The following is a 17,956-nucleotide window of genomic DNA, read 5'->3' on the forward strand; positions in this document are numbered from 1 at the left end:
TACTGCCTCTCTTGTGGTGTTTAATGCTGACTGTAGGACTCTAGGTTTTTCACTTCTGATCAGTTTTTCTTATCTCATGTTGCTCAATTTTCACAATTGATTTTTCCAGTTTCAGAGATACAATTGTCTCTTAAATCTTACTGAGTTCGCAACTCAGATTTCTCCAGAATGTGTTATTTTCCTTTTTTCTTTTTGCAGTGATTCTATGTAACAAGGAGGTATCACCTTTGAGTTCTTAGAAAAATGATACCCTTCCTTTTGAGTGGCGATGTTTTTGATAAGTCTGGTGATTTTTCTTTTCCAACAAAGAATTGTCAGGAAAAATTTGATCCAAATTTTTTTTTTTTTTTAGAGACTGGAGTGGGTTTCTGCTCGAATATTCTTCCCAAAGATAAAAGGATCAGCAGGGATGGGGGTGGGAGCCCCCTGATCCAAGATCCACCTGATAGGGTTGAGTGATGGGGGGGTGGTGTGTTGCACGGATAGGTGGGTTTCCTCCCAGGGGTCTCATGCAAAGAACCCTCTGGACCCAGAGGCTGCTGGGGCAGGTGCTGGGCCAGTCCCCAACGACACTCTAGACGTTTCACCCCCACCTCTCACCTGGCCACCTGGACTGCCTCCTCTTGCTTCTGACCTGATGGCCTCTTTTTCTCACTCTTTGGCTGGGATTCTTTGAGGTTTGGGTGGTGAACTGTGAACACCCTTGGTTCCTAGGGCATGCACACGTTTTCTCTTATTTCTACGTGGGGTCCAAGTGGCTTTTTTTTTTTTAACAACTTTATTGGAGTATAATTGCTTTACAATAGTGTGTTAGTTTCTGCTTTATATCAAAGTGAATCAGCTGTACATATACATATATCCCCATATCTTCTCCCTCTTGCGTCTCCCTCCCACCTTCCCTATCCCACCCCTCTAGGTGGTCACAAAGCACTGAGCTGATCTCCCCGTGCTATGCGGCTGCTTCCCACTAGCTAGCTATTTCACATTTGGTAGTGTATATATGTCCATGCCACTCTCTCACTTCTTCCCAGCTTACCCTTCCCACTCCCCATGTCCTCAAGTCCATCCTCTACGTCTGCATCTTTATTCCTGTCCTGCCCCTAGGTTCTTCAGAACCATTTTTTTTTTTTTTAGATTCCATATATATGTGTTAGCATACGGTATTTGTTTTTCTCTTTCTGACTTACTTCACTCTGTATGACAGACTCTAGGTCCATCCACCTCACTACAAATAACTCAATTTCGTTTCTTTTTATGGCTGAATAATATTCCATTGTATATATGTGCCACATCTTCTTTATCCATTCATCTGTTGATGGACACTTAGGTTGCTTCCATGTCCTGGCTATTGTAAATAGAGCTGCAGTGAACATTGTGGTACATGACTATTTTTGAATTACGGTTTTCTCAGCTTATATACCCAGTAGTGGAATTGCTGGGTCATATGGTAGTTCTATTTTTAGTTTTTTAAGGAACCTCCATACTGTTATCCATAGTGGCTGTATCAATTTACATTCCCACCAACAGTGCAAGAGGGTTCCCTTTTCTCCACACCCTCTCCAGCGTTTATTGTTTGTAGATTTTTTGATTATGGCCATTCTGACCAGTGTGAGGTGATAACTCATTGTGGTTTTGATTTGCATTTCTCTAATGATTAGTGATGTTGAACATCCTTTCATGTGTTTGTTGGCAATCTGTATATCTTCTTTGGAGAAATGTCTATTTAGGTCTTCTGCCCATTTTTGGATTGGGTTGTTTGCTTTTTTAATATTGAGCTGCATGAGCTGCTTGTATATTTTGGAGATTAATCCTTTGTCAGTTGCTTCATTTGCAAATATTTTCTCCCATTCTGAGGGTTGTCTTTTTGTCTTGTTTATGGTTTCCTTTGCTGTGCAAAAGCTTTGAAGTTTCATTAGGTCCCATTTGTTTATTTTTGTTTTTATTTCCATTTCTCTAGGAGGTGGGTCAAAAAGGATCTTGCTGTGATTTATGTCATAGAGTGTTCCGCCTATGTTTTCCTCTAAGAGTTTTATAGTGTTTGGCCTTACATTTAGGTCTTTAATCCATTTTGAGTTTATTTTTGTGTATGGTGTTAGGAGGTGTTCTAATTTCATTCTTTTATATGTAGCTGTCCAGTTTTCCCAGCACCACTTATTGAAGAGGCTGTCTTTTCTCCATTGTATACTCTTGCCTCCTTTATCAAAGATAAGGTGACCATATGTGCATGGGTTTATCTCGGGGCTTTCTATCCTGTTGCATTGATCTATATTTCTCTTTTTGTGCCAGTACCATACTGTCTTGATTACTGTAGCTTTGTAGTATAGTGGCTATTCGGGGTCTTTTGTGTTTCCATACAAATTGTGCAATTTTTTGTTCTAGTTCTGTGAAAAATGCCATTGGTAGTTTGATAGGGATTGCATTGAATCTGTAGATTGCTTTGGGTAGTATAGTCATTTTCACAATGTTGATTCTTCCAATCCAAGAACACGGTATTTCTCTCCATCTGTTTGTATCATCTTTAATTTCTTTCATCAGTGTCTTATAGTTTTCTGCATACAGGTCTTCTGTCTCCTTAGGTAGGTTTATTCCTAGGTATTTCATTCTTTTTGTTGCAATGGTAAATGGGAGTGTTTCCTTAATTTCTCTTTCAGATTTTTCATCATTAGTGTATAGGAATGCAAGAGATTCTGTACACTAATTTTGTATCCTGCTACTCTACCAAATTCATTGATTAGCTGTAGTAGTTTTCTGGTGGCATCTTTAGGATTCTCTATGTATAGTATCATGTCATCTGCAAACAGCGACAGTTTTACTTCTTCTTTTCCGATTTGGATTCCTTTTATTTCCTTTTCTTCTCTGATTGCTGTTGCTAAAACTTCCAAAACTATGTTGAATAAAAGTGGTGAGAGTGGACATCCTTGTCTTGTTCCTGATCTTAGAGAAAATGATTTCAGTTTTTCACCATTGAGAATGATGTTGGCTGTGGGTTTGTCATATATGGCCTTTATTATGTTGAGGTAAGTTCCCTCTATGCCTACTTTCCTGAGAGTTTTTATCATAAATGGGTGTTGAATTTTGTCAAAAGCTTTTTCTGCATCTATTGAGATGATCATATGGTTTTATCCTTCAGTTTGTTAATATGGTACATCACACTGATTGATTTGCATATATTGAAGAATCCTTGCATTCCTGGCATAAACCTCACTTGATCATGGTGTATGATCCTTTTAATGTGCTGTTGGATTCTGTTTGCTAGTATTTTGTTGAGGATTTTTACATCTATGTTCATCAGTGATATTGGCCTGTAGTTTTCTTTTTTTGTGACATCTTTGTCTGGTTTTGGTATCAGGGTGATGGTGGGCTCATAGAATGAGTTTGGGAGTGTTCCTTCCTCCGCAATTTTTTGGAAGAGTTTGAGAAGGATGGTGTTAGCTCTTCTCTAGATGTTTGATAGAATTCTCCTGTGGAGCCATCTGGTCCTTTTGTTTGTTGGAAGATTTTTAATCACTGTTTCAATTTCATTACTTGTGATTGGACTGTTCATATTTTCTACTTCTTCCTGGTTCAGTCTTGGAAGGTTATACCTTTCTAAGAATTTGTCCATTTCTTCCAGGTTGTCCATTTTATTGGCATAGTGTTGCTTGTAGTAATGTCTCATGATCCTTTGTATTTCTGCAGTGTCAGTTGTTACTTCTTTTTCATCTCTAATTCTGTTGATTTGAGTCTTCTCCCTTTTTTTCTTGATGAGCCTGGCTAAAGGTTTATCAATTTTGTTTATCTTCTTAAAGAACCAGCTTTAGTTTTATTGATCTTTGCTATTGTTTCCTTCATTTCTTTTTTATTTATTTCTAATCTGATCTTTATGGTTTCTTTCCTTCTGCTACTTTGGGGTTTTTTTGTTCTTCTTTCTCTAATTGCTTTAGGTATAAGGTTAGGTTGTTTATTTGAGATTTTTCTTGTTTCTTGAGGTAGGATTGTATTGCTATAAACTCCCTCTTAGAACTGCTTTTGCTGCATCCCATAGGTTTTGTGTCGTCGTGTTTTCACTGTCATTTGTTTCTAGGTATTTTTTGTTTTCCTCTTTGATTTCTTCAGTGATCACTTCGTTATTAAGTAGTGTATTGTGTAACCTCCATGTGTTTGTATTTTTTACAGTTTTTTTCTGTAACTGATATCTAGTCTCATAGAGTTGTGGTCTGAAAATATACTTGATATGACATCAATTTTCTTAAATTTACCAAGGCTTGATTTGTGACCCAAGATATGATCTATCCTGGAGAATGTTCCATGCGTACTTGAGAAGAAAGTGTATTCTGTTGTTTTGGGGTAGAATGTCCTATAAATATCAGTTAAGTCCATCTTATTTAATGTGTCATTTAAAGCTTGTGTTTCCTTATTTATTTTCATTTTGGATGATCTGTCCATTGGTGAAAGTGGGGTGTCAAAGTCCCCCACTATTACCGTGTTACTGTCAATTTCCCCTTTTATGGCTGTTAGCATTTGCCTTATGTATTGAGGTGCTCCTATGTTGGGTGCATAAATATTTACAATTGTTATATCTTCTTCTTGGGTTGATCCCTTGATCATTATGTAGTGTCCTTCTTTGTCTGTTGTAATAGTCTTTGTTTTAAAGTCTATTTTGTCTGATATGAGAATTGCTACTCCAGCTTTCTTTTGATTTCCATTTGCATGGAATATCTCTTTCCATCCCCTCACTTTCAGTCTGTATGTGTCCCTAGGTCTGAAGTGGATCTCTTGTAGACAGCATATATATGGCTCTTGTTTTTGTATCCATTCAGCCAGTCTATATCTTTTGGTTGGAGCATTTAATTCATTTACATTTAAGGTAATTATTGATTTGTATGTTCCTATTACCATTTTCTTAATTGTTTTGGGTTTGTTTTTGTAGGTCTTTTCCTTCTCTTGTTTTTCCTGTCTAGAGAAATTCCTTTAGCATTTGTTGTAAAGCTGGTTTGGTGGTGCTGAATTCTCTTAACTTTTGCTTGTCTGTAAAGGTTTTAATTTCTCTGTTGAATCTGAATGAGATCCTTGCTGGGTAGAGTAATCTTGGTTGTAGGTTTTTCCCTTTCATCACGTTAAATATGTCTTGCCAGTCCCTTCTGGCTTGCAGAGTTTCTGCTGAAAGATCAGCTGTTAACCTTATGGGGATTCCCTTGTATGTTATTTGTTGCTTTTCCCTTGCTGCTTTTAATATTTTTTCTTTGTATTTAATTTTTGATAGTTTGATTACTATGTGTCTTGGCGTGTTTCTCTTTGGGTTTATCCTGTATGGGACTCTCTGCGCTCCCTGGACTTGGGTGGCTATTTCCTTTCCCATGTTAGGGAAGTTTTCAACTATAATCTCTTCAAATATTTTCTCAGACCCTTTCTTTTTCTCTTCTTCCTCTGGGACCCCTGTAATTCGAATGTTGGTGCATTTAATGTTGTCCCAGATGTCTCTGAGACTGTCCTCAATTCTTTTCATTCTTTTTTCTTTATTCTGCTCCCTGGCAGTTATTCCCATCATTTTATCTTCCAGGTCACTTATCCGTTCCTTGCCTCAGTTATTCTGCTATTGATTCCTTCTAGAGTATTTTTAATTTCAGTTATTGTGTTGTTCATCACTGTTTGTTTTCTCTTTAGTTCTTTTGGATCCTTGTTAAATGTTTCTTGTATTTTCTCCATTCTGTTTCCGAGATTTTGGATTATCTTTACTCTCATTACTCTGAATTCTTTTTCAGGTAGGTTACCTATCTTGTCCTCATTTATTTGGTTTTGTAGGTTTTTACCTTTCTCCTTCGTCTGTAACATATTTTTTGTCATTTCTTTTTTTTTGATGGGTGGGGCTGTATTCCTCTCTTACTGGTTGTTTGGCCTGAGGCATCCAGCACTGGAGTTTGCAGGCAGCTGGATAAAGCTGGATCTTGGTGCTGAGATTCGGACCTCCGGGGAAGCCTCCCTCCAGTTAATATTCTCTGGGCTCTGAGGTTCTCTGTTAGTCCAGCGATTTGGTCTCAGAGTTCCCACCACAGGAGTTCAGGCCCGACCTCCGGCCTGGAAACCAAGATCCTGCAAGCTGCTTGGCACAGCAAAACAAAAAAAAACCCAACAAACAAACAAACAAAAGGAGCAGTACACTATCAAAGAATAAAATTAGAAAGATAAAATATATATTAGGAAAAATAAAAATATAATCGAAACAACTGTTCTCTGGGGGTTCCTCCCGTCCCCTTAGGTGTCCGTGGTCCCCCACTGGTGCCTGGTAGGTGCCCTAGTTGTGCGGAGACATGAATTCCGCATCCTCCTAGTCTGCCATCTTGACTCCCCAAGTGGCTTTTTTGAATGCAGAGTTCCCAACCCTTGTTCTCCCATCCCATCTTGTCCAGATGTCTGCAACACTCAAGCAAGAAAAAAAGAGAAAACACGTACAAACAATTAGAAATTAGAACTGAAATATAATGAGTTACAAAGGAATTTAAAAAACAATTATAGAACATGCTAAGCCGATCAGCAGAGTGAGACAGACACTAATGAGGCTCTCAAATTTCAGAGTCTGATTTCTCTCTCTCTCGTTCTCTCCCATGGGGCTCACCATAGCAAAGGAGGCTTCTGGGCGTGCTTGTCAGCGGTTATTTGGCTAGCAAGAGCCACGCAGAAGTAGTCGTTTTATCTGAGAGAATAAATAAAATGCCATGAAGTAGTTTCTTCCTATTTCCATTTGCTTATCCGTTTACATTTGAGCAAAGCTTCCCAAACCATGATCTGAAAGTGCCCTTCCCGGGGGAAGCATCTTCCTGCTTAGAACAGTGTAGGCACCTGTAGTCACCCAACAGCTGTTGGGAGTCACATGGGAAATTTGTTGTAAGCACCACTGCATTTGAGAGGGGAATAATCTCATACGCACCAGGGACACGGGAGACTGGGATGGCCCAGCACCATCCCAACCTGGGTGTCCAGCGGGAACATTCCTAACACACTCGCCCTGAAATGTGACCCAATCACTAGAAGGAGTAGCAGCTGAGGGCTGGTGTTAGCACCCTAACTTTTTAGTAAATCACCATAAAGAGGGGGAAAGGCCTGGATGGAACCCATTGCCCCCAATGAGCACGTTGTCTGGATTATGTTCCAGTGCAGTAGTTGTCAAAGATGATTTAGTTGTGGAATCTTCACTTTAAACATTTTACATGTAAGATTTTGTGGGTGTATGTGTGTGTGTGTGCATATGGGTTTATGTGTATGTTATGTATCTGTATATGTGTATGCACATGTATGTATATGTATACGTTGATGCGTGTAGGACCAGGGTGAAGTGCAGCTGCTGGTGAGTGCAAGAGGCCAAGGGGTGCCCCCCTCCACCTCCCTGCAGAGTCCCCAACACCCCATGGCATGCTCTCCCAGGGGTTGTGTGTGGCAGGGGTGGTGGTGGCGGTGATGCTCTATGCTTTCCCTTGAAGATCTACTGATTTGGCCCCAGGGATGACGTGTGGGCCCCATGCATTGGAGATGCTGAGATATTACTATCTAAGGGGAAAGTATCCTCTTTTCCCATTGTACTAGCTTTTGAATTCTCATCTGTATGAGTAGTATGGAGCTGTTTCTTTGTTTCAGTGTTGCTAGAACATCTCTGAAAAAGCCATAAAGGCTTGTCTGCCACACTTGATTAACTAAAGGGTCTTCCTGTTCTGCACACTGTCTCTGTGCCTTTCCTGGTGACTCTGTGTTCTTTCTTTCTTTCTGTTTACAAGCTGATGTTTGGGGCCTGTTCAACCTCTTCCACAAATTAGCTGCCCTCACCCAAATAGGAGACCGTTCTCGCCCTGGCCTTATTTGCATATCTACAGGAGGAAGTGTCAAGAGAACAAGCAGTGAAAGATAAGAGCAGAACAAACTCCTAGCTGTCCTCCGGTGTGTGGCTGGCAGGCTCTGCAAAGGGGGTTGGGGCTGCAGGAGAGGGGGATGGGGGAGTTAGGCTGGGGTCTGGGATGGTTCCCTGCTTCCTGGGACATCTCCAGGAGCTGAGGTGGTACTAGACTACGGATTCATCCTGGCCGTCTCTGAGATAAGCCAATTGTGGTGTCAGTTCAGGCTCTAAAGACAGGAAGGGGAGTGGAAAGACGGGAATTAAAGGGATCAGAGGAAGAGAGGAAATTTTCCTATGAGAAATGAAGAGGCATGTGGAAATGAAATTACCCAAAACATTCTCCAAAACTTTCTCTTAACATTCATTGTTTCAAAAGGCTTTAAAAATTGTAAAATTAACTACATAAAATTGTAAAACTTATACACAGCTGAAAAGAAAATAAATCAATAAACACTGTTAAAAATAAATAACTCCAAAATATATTGTCGTATATTTCAAAGTCTTATGAATAAATAAGCAAAAGATGATTTTAAAAATGTGAGACAAAGACATGAAAAGGAATTCACGGAAAAAGAAACACAAATAGTGAAACATATGAGAACACGTTCAACCTTTCTCATAAAGAAAGGCAAATTAAAGCAAGCCATCATTTTTCTTTCACCTCTCAGATTTGCAAAAGATTAAAATGTCTGATAACAGCCAGTTGGCAGGGTGTGGGGAAATAGACACTTTCATATCCGGTTAGCAGGAGACACAATGTGAGAACTTCATTGGAAGGCAGTCAGCTCTGTGCTTTGTGACCACCTAGAGGGGTGGGATAGGGAGGGTGGGAGGGAGGGAGATGCAAGAGGGAAGAGATATGGGAATATATGTATATGTATAACTGATTCACTTTGTTATAAAGCAGAAACTAACACACCATTGTAAAGCAATTATACTCCAATAAAGATGTTAAATATATATATATATATATAAAGTGCCTGCGTCCTTCAGCCCAGCTGTTCTCCTTCTGGTGATTTATCCACAATCTCTAACAAATGTCAGCACGTGTAGTGTTCAGTGTGTTTCAGGCACTCTTCTAAATGCTTAATCTACACAACAGGTAGATGTTGTGTTATCATTCTCCCCTTTTTACTGGTGGGGAAACTAAAACTCTGGATTCACCAGTATACACAAGAGGTAGGAACAGAGATGTTCACTGCAGCATTATTTATAATAGTAAAAAGCCCCAGATAACTACCTGTCCATCATCGTGGTCTAAAATGAACAATGGCATGGCCACATGGTAGAACATGACTTAGGCAGATCGCTAATGTTTTTTTGGTGAAAAGCAGCAAATTTCAGAACAACGTATATAGTATGATGTTATTTGCATTTAAAAGATATGCATATATAAGTTTGTGTGTATGTTTAAATATTTTGGCATGATTTACAAGAAGGAGTGGGAACTCTAAGGAACTCACAGGAGCCGGGGAAGGAGACATTTATTTTTCATTTTATATCTTTCCGTGTGGTCTTAAATTTTTTAAACTAGTGTATAATTTTAAAATCTAGTTAAACAATAACATAAATGTTTAGGGCCGGGCACATAGGAGGGGTTAAATGAGTGAAACTTTTGTACTGAATCATCTCCTTGATCACAGAAACAACATGAGCATCTGTGAGCTGGAGTGTGGCCCCTGTCTGGGGGTACAGCAGGGGCAGGCAAGTTTTCAAGGTCTGTGAGAATCCCAAGTAGGGGAAATGGGGGCAGGGAGGTTATGGTGGGTGAGAGAACAGACCAGCCATTTCAACTGAGAGTGTAAGACCCAAGTAGCATTCTCCCAAACTCCTTATGCCTGTGGGCTCAGCAGCCGAGCCAGTGGACCTCTGTGGCCATCTGCTACCACCAGGCTGTCTGTGGGCTCGGTCCCCCACCTGGACCACCCACCAATGGGCCCCTCTCCCAAGGTGGTCAGACTTGACAACTCCCACTTCCTCTCAAAGCTTTTAGGAGAATAAAAAGTAGCTCTTCTTCCTTCTCACATTGGAGACCTCTGGACCAGAGGAAGGTTGAGCTTTTGGAAAGAAAAGAGAATCCGAAATTCCTTGCACTTCTGCGTGAGAAGCAACCCTAAGGCTCACCCACCTGCTGCTGGGAAAATCTGGGTCTCTGAAGGGGTGGGGGCTGGCCTTTGGGAGGATGAGCCCATGGGGCAAAGTCTCCAGGAGATGCAGCCACGGGGGGTAGGGGAGCTCCGTCCAAAGCTGACTGAGCTTTGCCCTGGCCAGTGCCGCCCCTCTGTGGCAGTGCCCACCACCCATTTGGCATGTTCCCACTGTGCTCAGCCCCACTGGAGTCCCATTTCTTCTTGAAACACCCCTTCTGGCTCCATTCATTTGGCCAACATGACAGCCCAGAGGTTTAGGAAGCCCCTTAGAGATGGCGAACTCCTCTAAATCAGACCACACAGCTGTCAAGCGCCAACGTAAATCACGTCCCAAAGATCCCACCCGCCTTTTCCTGAGGCTCCTTGAGTGCTGGGGGGGTGGGGAGTGGACAAGCAACCCTGACTTTGCCCAGAATTGCTTGATGTCCAGAAAAAGGAATGCATAGGTTCTAATTCAGCATTTGGTCTATTTCAGGTACCGGAATTGCGTTTACACTTACAGGATTCTGCCCAATGAAGATGATAAATTCACTGTTCAGGTAAGTCTTTTATAAACCTCGAAATCTGACCCTGACTGGAACCTATATTGGCAGAGAAGGAGTGAAAAAGAGGAAGAAGGGAAGAAAGCAGGTGCCCCAAGCCACCTAGACATGGGGGCTTGTCTTTCTCCTAGAAGAACCTGGGTGGCGTTGCTTAGCGGGTAGACTGTGACCCTGCAAAGGGACCTGCCCTGGGACATGATGGAGCAGGTATGGCAGACGTCATCTGTGTTCATGGGTGTGAAGGGGAAATAACAGAAAGAAGGATACTCAGAGACCAAGGACAAGTGACTGTGGCTTGTTGGTTGTTTTTTCAGTGCATTCAAATGCGTGACAGTAAGTGGGCCAGGAAAGAGAGAAGGGAGGGAACTTGGGGGAGAACAGATCGTATGAGGGGCTAGAAGACTGCCCTAAGGATTAGCATGAGATAATATCTTACAATCTGTAGAGATCTGTTCCATCAAAGGCTGATGCTCATGGCATCTGATTTCACCATGTAAAGTCCAAACGTGTAAAGCTTGCGTTAAAGGTTAAAGAGTGAATTCCCTGGCAGCCCAGTAGTTAGGACTCGGCGCTTTCACTGCGGTGGCCCCAGGGTTCAATCCCTGGTCAGGGAACTAAGATCCCGCGAGCAGTGTAACGTGGCCAAAAAAGAAAGAAAATAAAAAGGTTAAAGAAAGCCATACTAGGCGTGCCAAGTCTGGGAAGACCACCTTCCATACAGTCTACGTGACAAACACCACGGGTGTTGTGTGACCACAATGCATGACAACTGAGTGATGTGGAGGCCAGGGGAGCTATTTGTAATCTGGCTGCACCAAGAGAGCAGGGGGTGGGCAGAAAAAAGGGGGGGTGATGCTCTCAGTGTCCACGGTGGGAGCAGAGGAGTCACACTCAGCTCTTGGGCCCTTTGTGAGAGGCACCCACAGGCGGAGTGCCCCACCCACGTGCCAAGCAGAGCAGCCAGGATAGAGAAGGGTTGGGACACCATGTCATGGAGAAGCAGCGACAGAGTCTGTGGGGTTTAGTTGAAAAGAAAGTAGAAGTGGAAGGGGCGAGGTGGCGTGTAATCACTGATTCCGAAGGTGAAGGGAACGATGCATTTTGTGCAGAACTAGGGTGCAGCGGTACAGACGGAGCTGGAATCAAGGGCAGGACAACAGGCAGGTCCCTGGGGCACAAGTTCACTGGAAATGTGTCAAGAGGGAGTTGTGTTGAGTAGAAAGTTTCTGGGAGACTATTTATGGGGATCAAAGAAATCATTTCAATGAGCCGCTTGGGACAGAGACAGAGACCTCAGGGCCATGCGTGGCCAACCCAGGTGATCATGACGCTGCCTTCTCGGAGGCTGGGGCTGTGCTGCGGGGCTTCCCTGGGGATGCAAGTTTGGGCTCAAGCAGAATTGCTTCACGCCCTAGAGGTCAGTCTGAGCGCTGCTTCTGGCTTCTTCGTCCTTCCTGTACATACGTGCATCTGCACTGGTATCTAAAAAACATCCATTTGAATGTTTTTGGATAGTCTAGGATGCCCCCATGTCTCAACCTCGGCACCAGGGACAAATGTTGGTACCTTAACATTGGACGGTTCTTTCAAGACTTGGCAACCACTCATCAGTGGGATGGCTGTCTCCTCTATGGGCTCCTCACCTGTCAGGGATGAGGCCGCCTGAAGGGAGGCCTGCCCGGGGCAGGCAGTGGGGCTCAATGGCCTCGAATATTTTCCAAGTCTAGGACTGCATGAACTTTCCCACAAAGGTTGGCGTCCTTGGTAGGTGGTTTGCTGAAAGGAGTCTAAACTCTCTTAAGTTAAAAGTTAGTTGGTGCTTTTGATCTTTTTTCCCCTTGTGGTTTTCTTCTATTCCTTCAAAGGGAAGAAGACTTTAAGTATGACTAGGCCTTAAGCTGGAAAAGACATGACTTTGTGGCTTCTATAGAGTTTGTACTCACGGCTTGTGTACGTCTAGACTGCGTCTAGGTCTATTCCCTCTGGCCTGTACCTCTTGCTGCTGTGGCATCGCACATTCCTGGGAACGGCTGCCAGTTCTGCAGCAGCTGGGGCCTCATCAGGCTTTGGGGGTTGAAAAGAACAGAGACTTGCTTTGGCTGACTTATGCAAGGGGGGTGGGCGGCCCTGGTGGAGATGCTCGGCGCAATGAAGGAGAAGGCTGGGGCCTGGGACCAGAAGGGTTGGGGCCCCTGCAGCCCAGGTGCTACCTGCCACGATGCAGCCCTTCTCAGTGGGTCTGCCCTTCCCCACCAACAGGCTCACTCCTGAGTTGCCAGTCCCAAGAGGGAATACGGTTGGCTCGGCCCCGTCAACCACTTACTCTGCAGGGACCCTTTCAGGTCTGTGTATGAATCAGCTGTCTTGGAGCAGGGGCTCGCCCACGGCTTGGAGAAGCAGGTAGAGTTGTGGGGACAGAGCATGGTTACCTGAGGCCCACGCTCAGCCAGGGTGATGGGCAGGCAGGTTTCATAGAAGAGCTGGCACCCTGCTGGAAGGGTCTGCCCCCGACCCCGGCACTGGGCCTGGGACCTCCTTGGTGGCCAGCACCAGGTAACCAGGGGGCAGGGAGCTGGGGGACCTAGGCAGTTTTCACTCCTAAGGATACGCCTTCCTATAAAAATACAACATCTCACAAGATGATCAGAGTAGCTGTGCATCAAGGAGCAGGTTAAAGCACGCGCACTATTAGGCCAAGTCTCGGGCTTGTCGAGCTTCAGCAGTTACCAGTTGGGGTTTATTTTAAATCCAGTTCCTCTTTTCATGTTGAGGCAAAACCTCATACTCTTTTCTGAGCTTAGCCACAGTTTCTAAATAACTCACTCCTTACACCTGAATCTGTTTGGTGCTACCAGAATAGGAGGCTCCCCAAATAAGAATCTGGCCTGAAATGTTGCCAAGTGAAGCGGCAAAAGCTTTCATCTTATTCTAATTACCTTAGCTCTTCTCACTGGGGCCTCTGGCTTTTTGACAAAACCAAAGAGCCACTCGGTCTTCGTTCCTTGCAGAGCGACCTCATGAAGTCGGCCGCGGGTTGTGGCCCGTGACAGTCCACGTGGCTCAGGAAGAGGAGCGATCCTGACGCTTGGTGACTTCGTTCTCACTCCACGTTTCTCAGACTTACAAAAAATCAGAGATGGGAGGGAAGTGTGTAAGCTGCAACTTCATTCAACCCCCGTGCTTTAGGCATGGACGTGGCTGAACCCTGCAGAAGCGAGGCCTCAGGCCCAGGCTCCAGACCTGCCCAGCTAAGCCGTCTTTCTTGGACCCCAGAAAGTGTGTCCAAACCCAGCTGGGTGTTGAATCCCTTAGAGAAGGACAGACTCTGCCCCAGGAGGACAGGGAGACAGGGAGAGGTAGCCTCTCAAAGGGAGAGCCCTCTTTTCCTGCCACCGTTGTAAATCTTGATACCATCTGATCACACGTAACATTTGGCCTTTGGGGTAAATCAGTGAGGCGCCTGGAACTCAAGCAGACCTCCCTGTTCCCAGCTGGTTCAAGTCAAGATTGTGCCAGCCATGCGGCCTTGGGCGAGAGTGTGACTCCACTGGAAAGTGGGAATCACACACACGCCTCCCAGGGTGCGTGTAAAATCCCAAGCCCCGGGGAGTGGCCGGCATCGGGGAGCTGCCGGCATGGCCATTACCGTCTTTATTTGCTGTGAGAGGGAACAGACCTCCAACAAGACGATGGCATCTGTGAACCAGCATAAGTCAGTTCTACCTCGTGCTCCGGTGAGGGAGGAGGGAAGAACGGCGGGAAATGGGATGGAAAGAGAAGGAGAAAGACAATGAAGAGAGAGGATAGAAGGAAGGAACGAATGAAAGAGGGAAAAGGAAAGAAGGAAAGAGAAAGCTAAGAGGAAGAAAAAGTGAAGGAAGAACGAGGGAGGGGTAGAGGTGAGCGGTGAGGGGGGGCAGTTCTGACAGAAGAAAAGATGGAAACAGGCATGGGGCCCAGAGGCAGCAGAGAAGGGGAGGGGAAGGGCCACAGGCAGTGTTCTAGAAGGTTCTAGGCAGTGACTAGGGGTGGCAGGAAGGGGGCAGGTTTAGTGGCAATCAGGCTCCCTCAGCCCTGCTTCTTGGGCTGTGGATTTCCACAGTTTCCTCAGCAGCCCGTGGATTTGTTAAGTAGCCGTTCAACAGCCACCCTTGACCCTGAGAATCTTCCAGACTGGAGGCTGAGCTGCCGGTGCTGGGGGTGGGCAGGGCTCTGAGCGCCGCCCTGCGAGGCCAGAGGAAGGCGGGTGCGCCCAGCCCCTCAGCCTTGAGTTTCCCGCACCGCGAGTGTGGGTTTCTCATAAGGCCCAGACTCCCTCTCCGCCGTGGACCGGGAAGTGGCCCTCCCTGGAATGAACTGCGAGGCTCCCACTGCCTTTTGCAATGACCCTCCTCCCTGGGACATCAAGGCCAAGTTCAAGGCAGGACGTGCAGTCCTGATGGGCCAGCTTGAGCAGAAGTGAGGGGGAGGGCCGAGGGCTATCACGTAAACGGCCCGACGCCACAGTCCAAGTGGATGGGGCCCTTCGGCTCCATTCCTACGACCCTTCAACACTTGCTGTTTTTCTCACATCCTTCCTACCAAGAAGAATACAGCAGAAAATAAAAACTGCCCCTGGCCCCCCATCACAGCGATATATTCACTGCAAACTCCCTGTCTTTTCTCAGCGTTGAGATTCTACGCAGGATATTGACTGTTGAAATTAAGACCGGAACACACACAGGTTTTAAGGCAAGTTTAGGTGAAGGGGGAATTTGAAACCATGAGCCTCATAGACTCTCGGTCTCCTTTCCCCATTTAGAAGAAAACCCCGGTGTTCTGAGCTGTTCGGGTGAGAGACTCATGACTCAGTTCCTGCTCCCTGACGGTGTCTGTCACGTTGCTCTGGGCAGTGTGGCTTTTGGAGAGAGAAAACAAAACAACTTTCTAAAAGCCGTTCCGTCACAAGTGTCCAGGAGGGTTGACGGTTGAGCCATTGTTATTACGCTCAGGAAGAGGGTGGCAGCTGTTATTGTTCTGAGTGGTCACCAAGTGAAGTAAAGATTCCGTCTGAGCCGCCGGGCGAAGGATGTGGCTCGAGAACACACTTCCTGACATTGCACGAGAGGGAGCAGGAGAGGCACAGGCGACAGAAGCCACACACGGCCGGGACCGCCTCGCAGGACTCCGCGGCCGTGCCGAGGGCAGGGGCCCCGGCAGGCTCCCCAGCGACCCAGCAGTCCCTTTAGGCCATCGCTGCCACATTCTAGAAGCGTGCGTTTTAGTGTAATTTCGTCCCATTTCATTTTAGTTTAACCTGCTGTAGGACAAGGACAGGTCTGTTTTCCAAGCTTCTGAATATCTCAAAACATTTTCCAGTTGCCTTCAGATTGAAAAGGAAATTTGATGGAGATGAAATTCTTGGGGACCGAATTTCCCCTCAAAATTCTGTAGAGGTGGTGTTCTACTGCCTTCAGAAATTTACGAGTTACAAATAGCCCCAGATACAAAATCCAAGGTCAAGCTGGTACCAGTCCCGTTATAGGGAACCAGGTTTTTTTCTTTTTTTGCGTTGAAGCTGGTGGGGATTGTTCACCACCCTTGTCATTTTCCTTTCATCAGTAGTTCTGGGAATGTGTTCAGCCTGTTCACTTTGCAAACCTGGGTCTTTCTTTGGCTCAGAAGACTTTTCTTCTGTTTGGCCTTTGAGTAAGTTTTGTGGGGTTTTATTGTTTTGTTTTGTTTTAATTAATTTATTTATTTGGCTGTGCCGGGTCTTAGTTGTGGCATGCGAGATCTTTAGTCGTGGTATGTGGGACGTAGTTCCCTGACCAGGGATTGAACCCGGGCCCCCTGCATTGGGAGCACAGAGTCTTAACCACTGGACCACCAGGGAAGTCCCTTGAGTAAGTTTTTGTTCCAGCTCTTCTGGTTTCTATTTGCCCTCTCTGCCTCCAAATGACTGTCTTTACTCTTTCCCCCTCCCCGCTGGCCATCTTGTCCCTGCTTCTCATGCTCCAAGCCTTCTAGCTCACCTTGCCGCAGGACGTGGGACCATTTCCTCTCTGTTGCCCAAAGCAGAGCCCACATGGGGACCAACACTAGCTGGGGTTGGTGGGTTTAGGTACAGGGATAATGTAATATAACGTAATTGATAGGAGTAGGATGCAATAGTAACCAATGAGACGCGAAGGGAAGTGTTCCACGGGGCTTCTGGTAAAGGTCTTTTTTTGTCTTAGAAGGAGACACAAGGATGAAATGGTCCCTTTTCTACCTTTGGAAGCTGTCGTAGGATGTGATAGCTGGGGCTGCTGCTGCCATCTTGCAACCAAGAGGGGAAGTAGCTGGAAAGTGTGGCCAATATGCAGAGGACAGAGCAGAAAAATGAAATGAACCTGGGTCCTCAATGATGCCATTGAATTAGCCAAGCAGAATTAACCAGCCTGGTCATTGCCTGGCCTCTAGACTTCCTGTTTGTGAGATAATTAATTCCTTTTTGTTCAAGTAGTTGAATTGGGGTTCTCTGTTACCTGCAGCAAAAAGTACCTTAATATGCAAACGTTTGGCCTATCCTAGGGGAATTTCAAAAGAGAAAAAGAAAATTTTTAGCTGAACATCAAGTTTCACTGCACCAGAAGCTCATAATCCATGGTCTGACACTCATATCCCCAACTCTCCCCTCTCTTCAGCCGTGGCCTGCACTGTGTTGCCAGGACCACTCCAATCCCGCTCAGACACTTGCAATGACTTGTCTCCATGCCCCACATCCTAGGGGTCGATATCCCTTTCTCCAGCTCTAACCAGAAAAAGCATAAAAACCAATCAATATTTTAGCAACTACTTGCTTCTTGCAGAATGGTTTAGCGTCTTCTCTCAACTTTCCTCTCAAGATCAGGTTCTGGGTCTAACCTTAGTACATGTAAGAGGCTACTTAAAGCTACCCAACAGAAGAGAGTCTTTCCTCTAAGAAAATAATCCCAGAAATAAAGACGCAGACGTAGAGAATGGACTTGAGGACACGGGGAGGGGGAAGGGTAAGCTGGGATGAAGTGAGAGAGAGGCATGGACTTATATATACTACCAAATGTAAAATAGATAGCTAGTGGGAAGCAGCTGCATAGCACAGGGAGATCAGCTCGGTGCTTTGTGACCACCTAGAGGGGTGGGATAGGGAGAGTCGGAGGGAGATGCAAGAGGGAGGCGATATGGGGATATATGTATATGTATAGCTGATTCACTTTGTTATAAAGCAGAAACTAACCCTTGTAAAGCAATTATACTCCAATAAAGATGTTAAAAAAAAGAGAAGAAAAGAAAATAATCCCTAATTACTCCATAAAAATATCTACCTGCTTCCTGCCGCCCACCTACGGCTCCCGAACCCCTTACCTTCCTTTATCTTCTTCACGGCACTTGTAAGTACC

General features: G+C 45.0%; 1 protein-coding gene across 1 annotated transcript in view; it reads left to right on the forward strand.

The window, feature by feature from the left end:
• INPP5D (inositol polyphosphate-5-phosphatase D) overlaps positions 1-17,956 on the forward strand; it is a 129,471-nt gene that overhangs the window by 10,832 nt on the left and 100,683 nt on the right. The window contains exon 2 of the mRNA XM_059927497.1: positions 10,487-10,550. Coding sequence (XP_059783480.1) covers positions 10,487-10,550 — 64 coding nt within the window. The remainder of the gene's footprint in view (positions 1-10,486; positions 10,551-17,956) is intronic.

This window comes from Balaenoptera ricei, chromosome 7, assembly GCF_028023285.1.
Source record: "Balaenoptera ricei isolate mBalRic1 chromosome 7, mBalRic1.hap2, whole genome shotgun sequence".
NCBI lineage: Eukaryota > Metazoa > Chordata > Mammalia > Artiodactyla > Balaenopteridae > Balaenoptera > Balaenoptera ricei.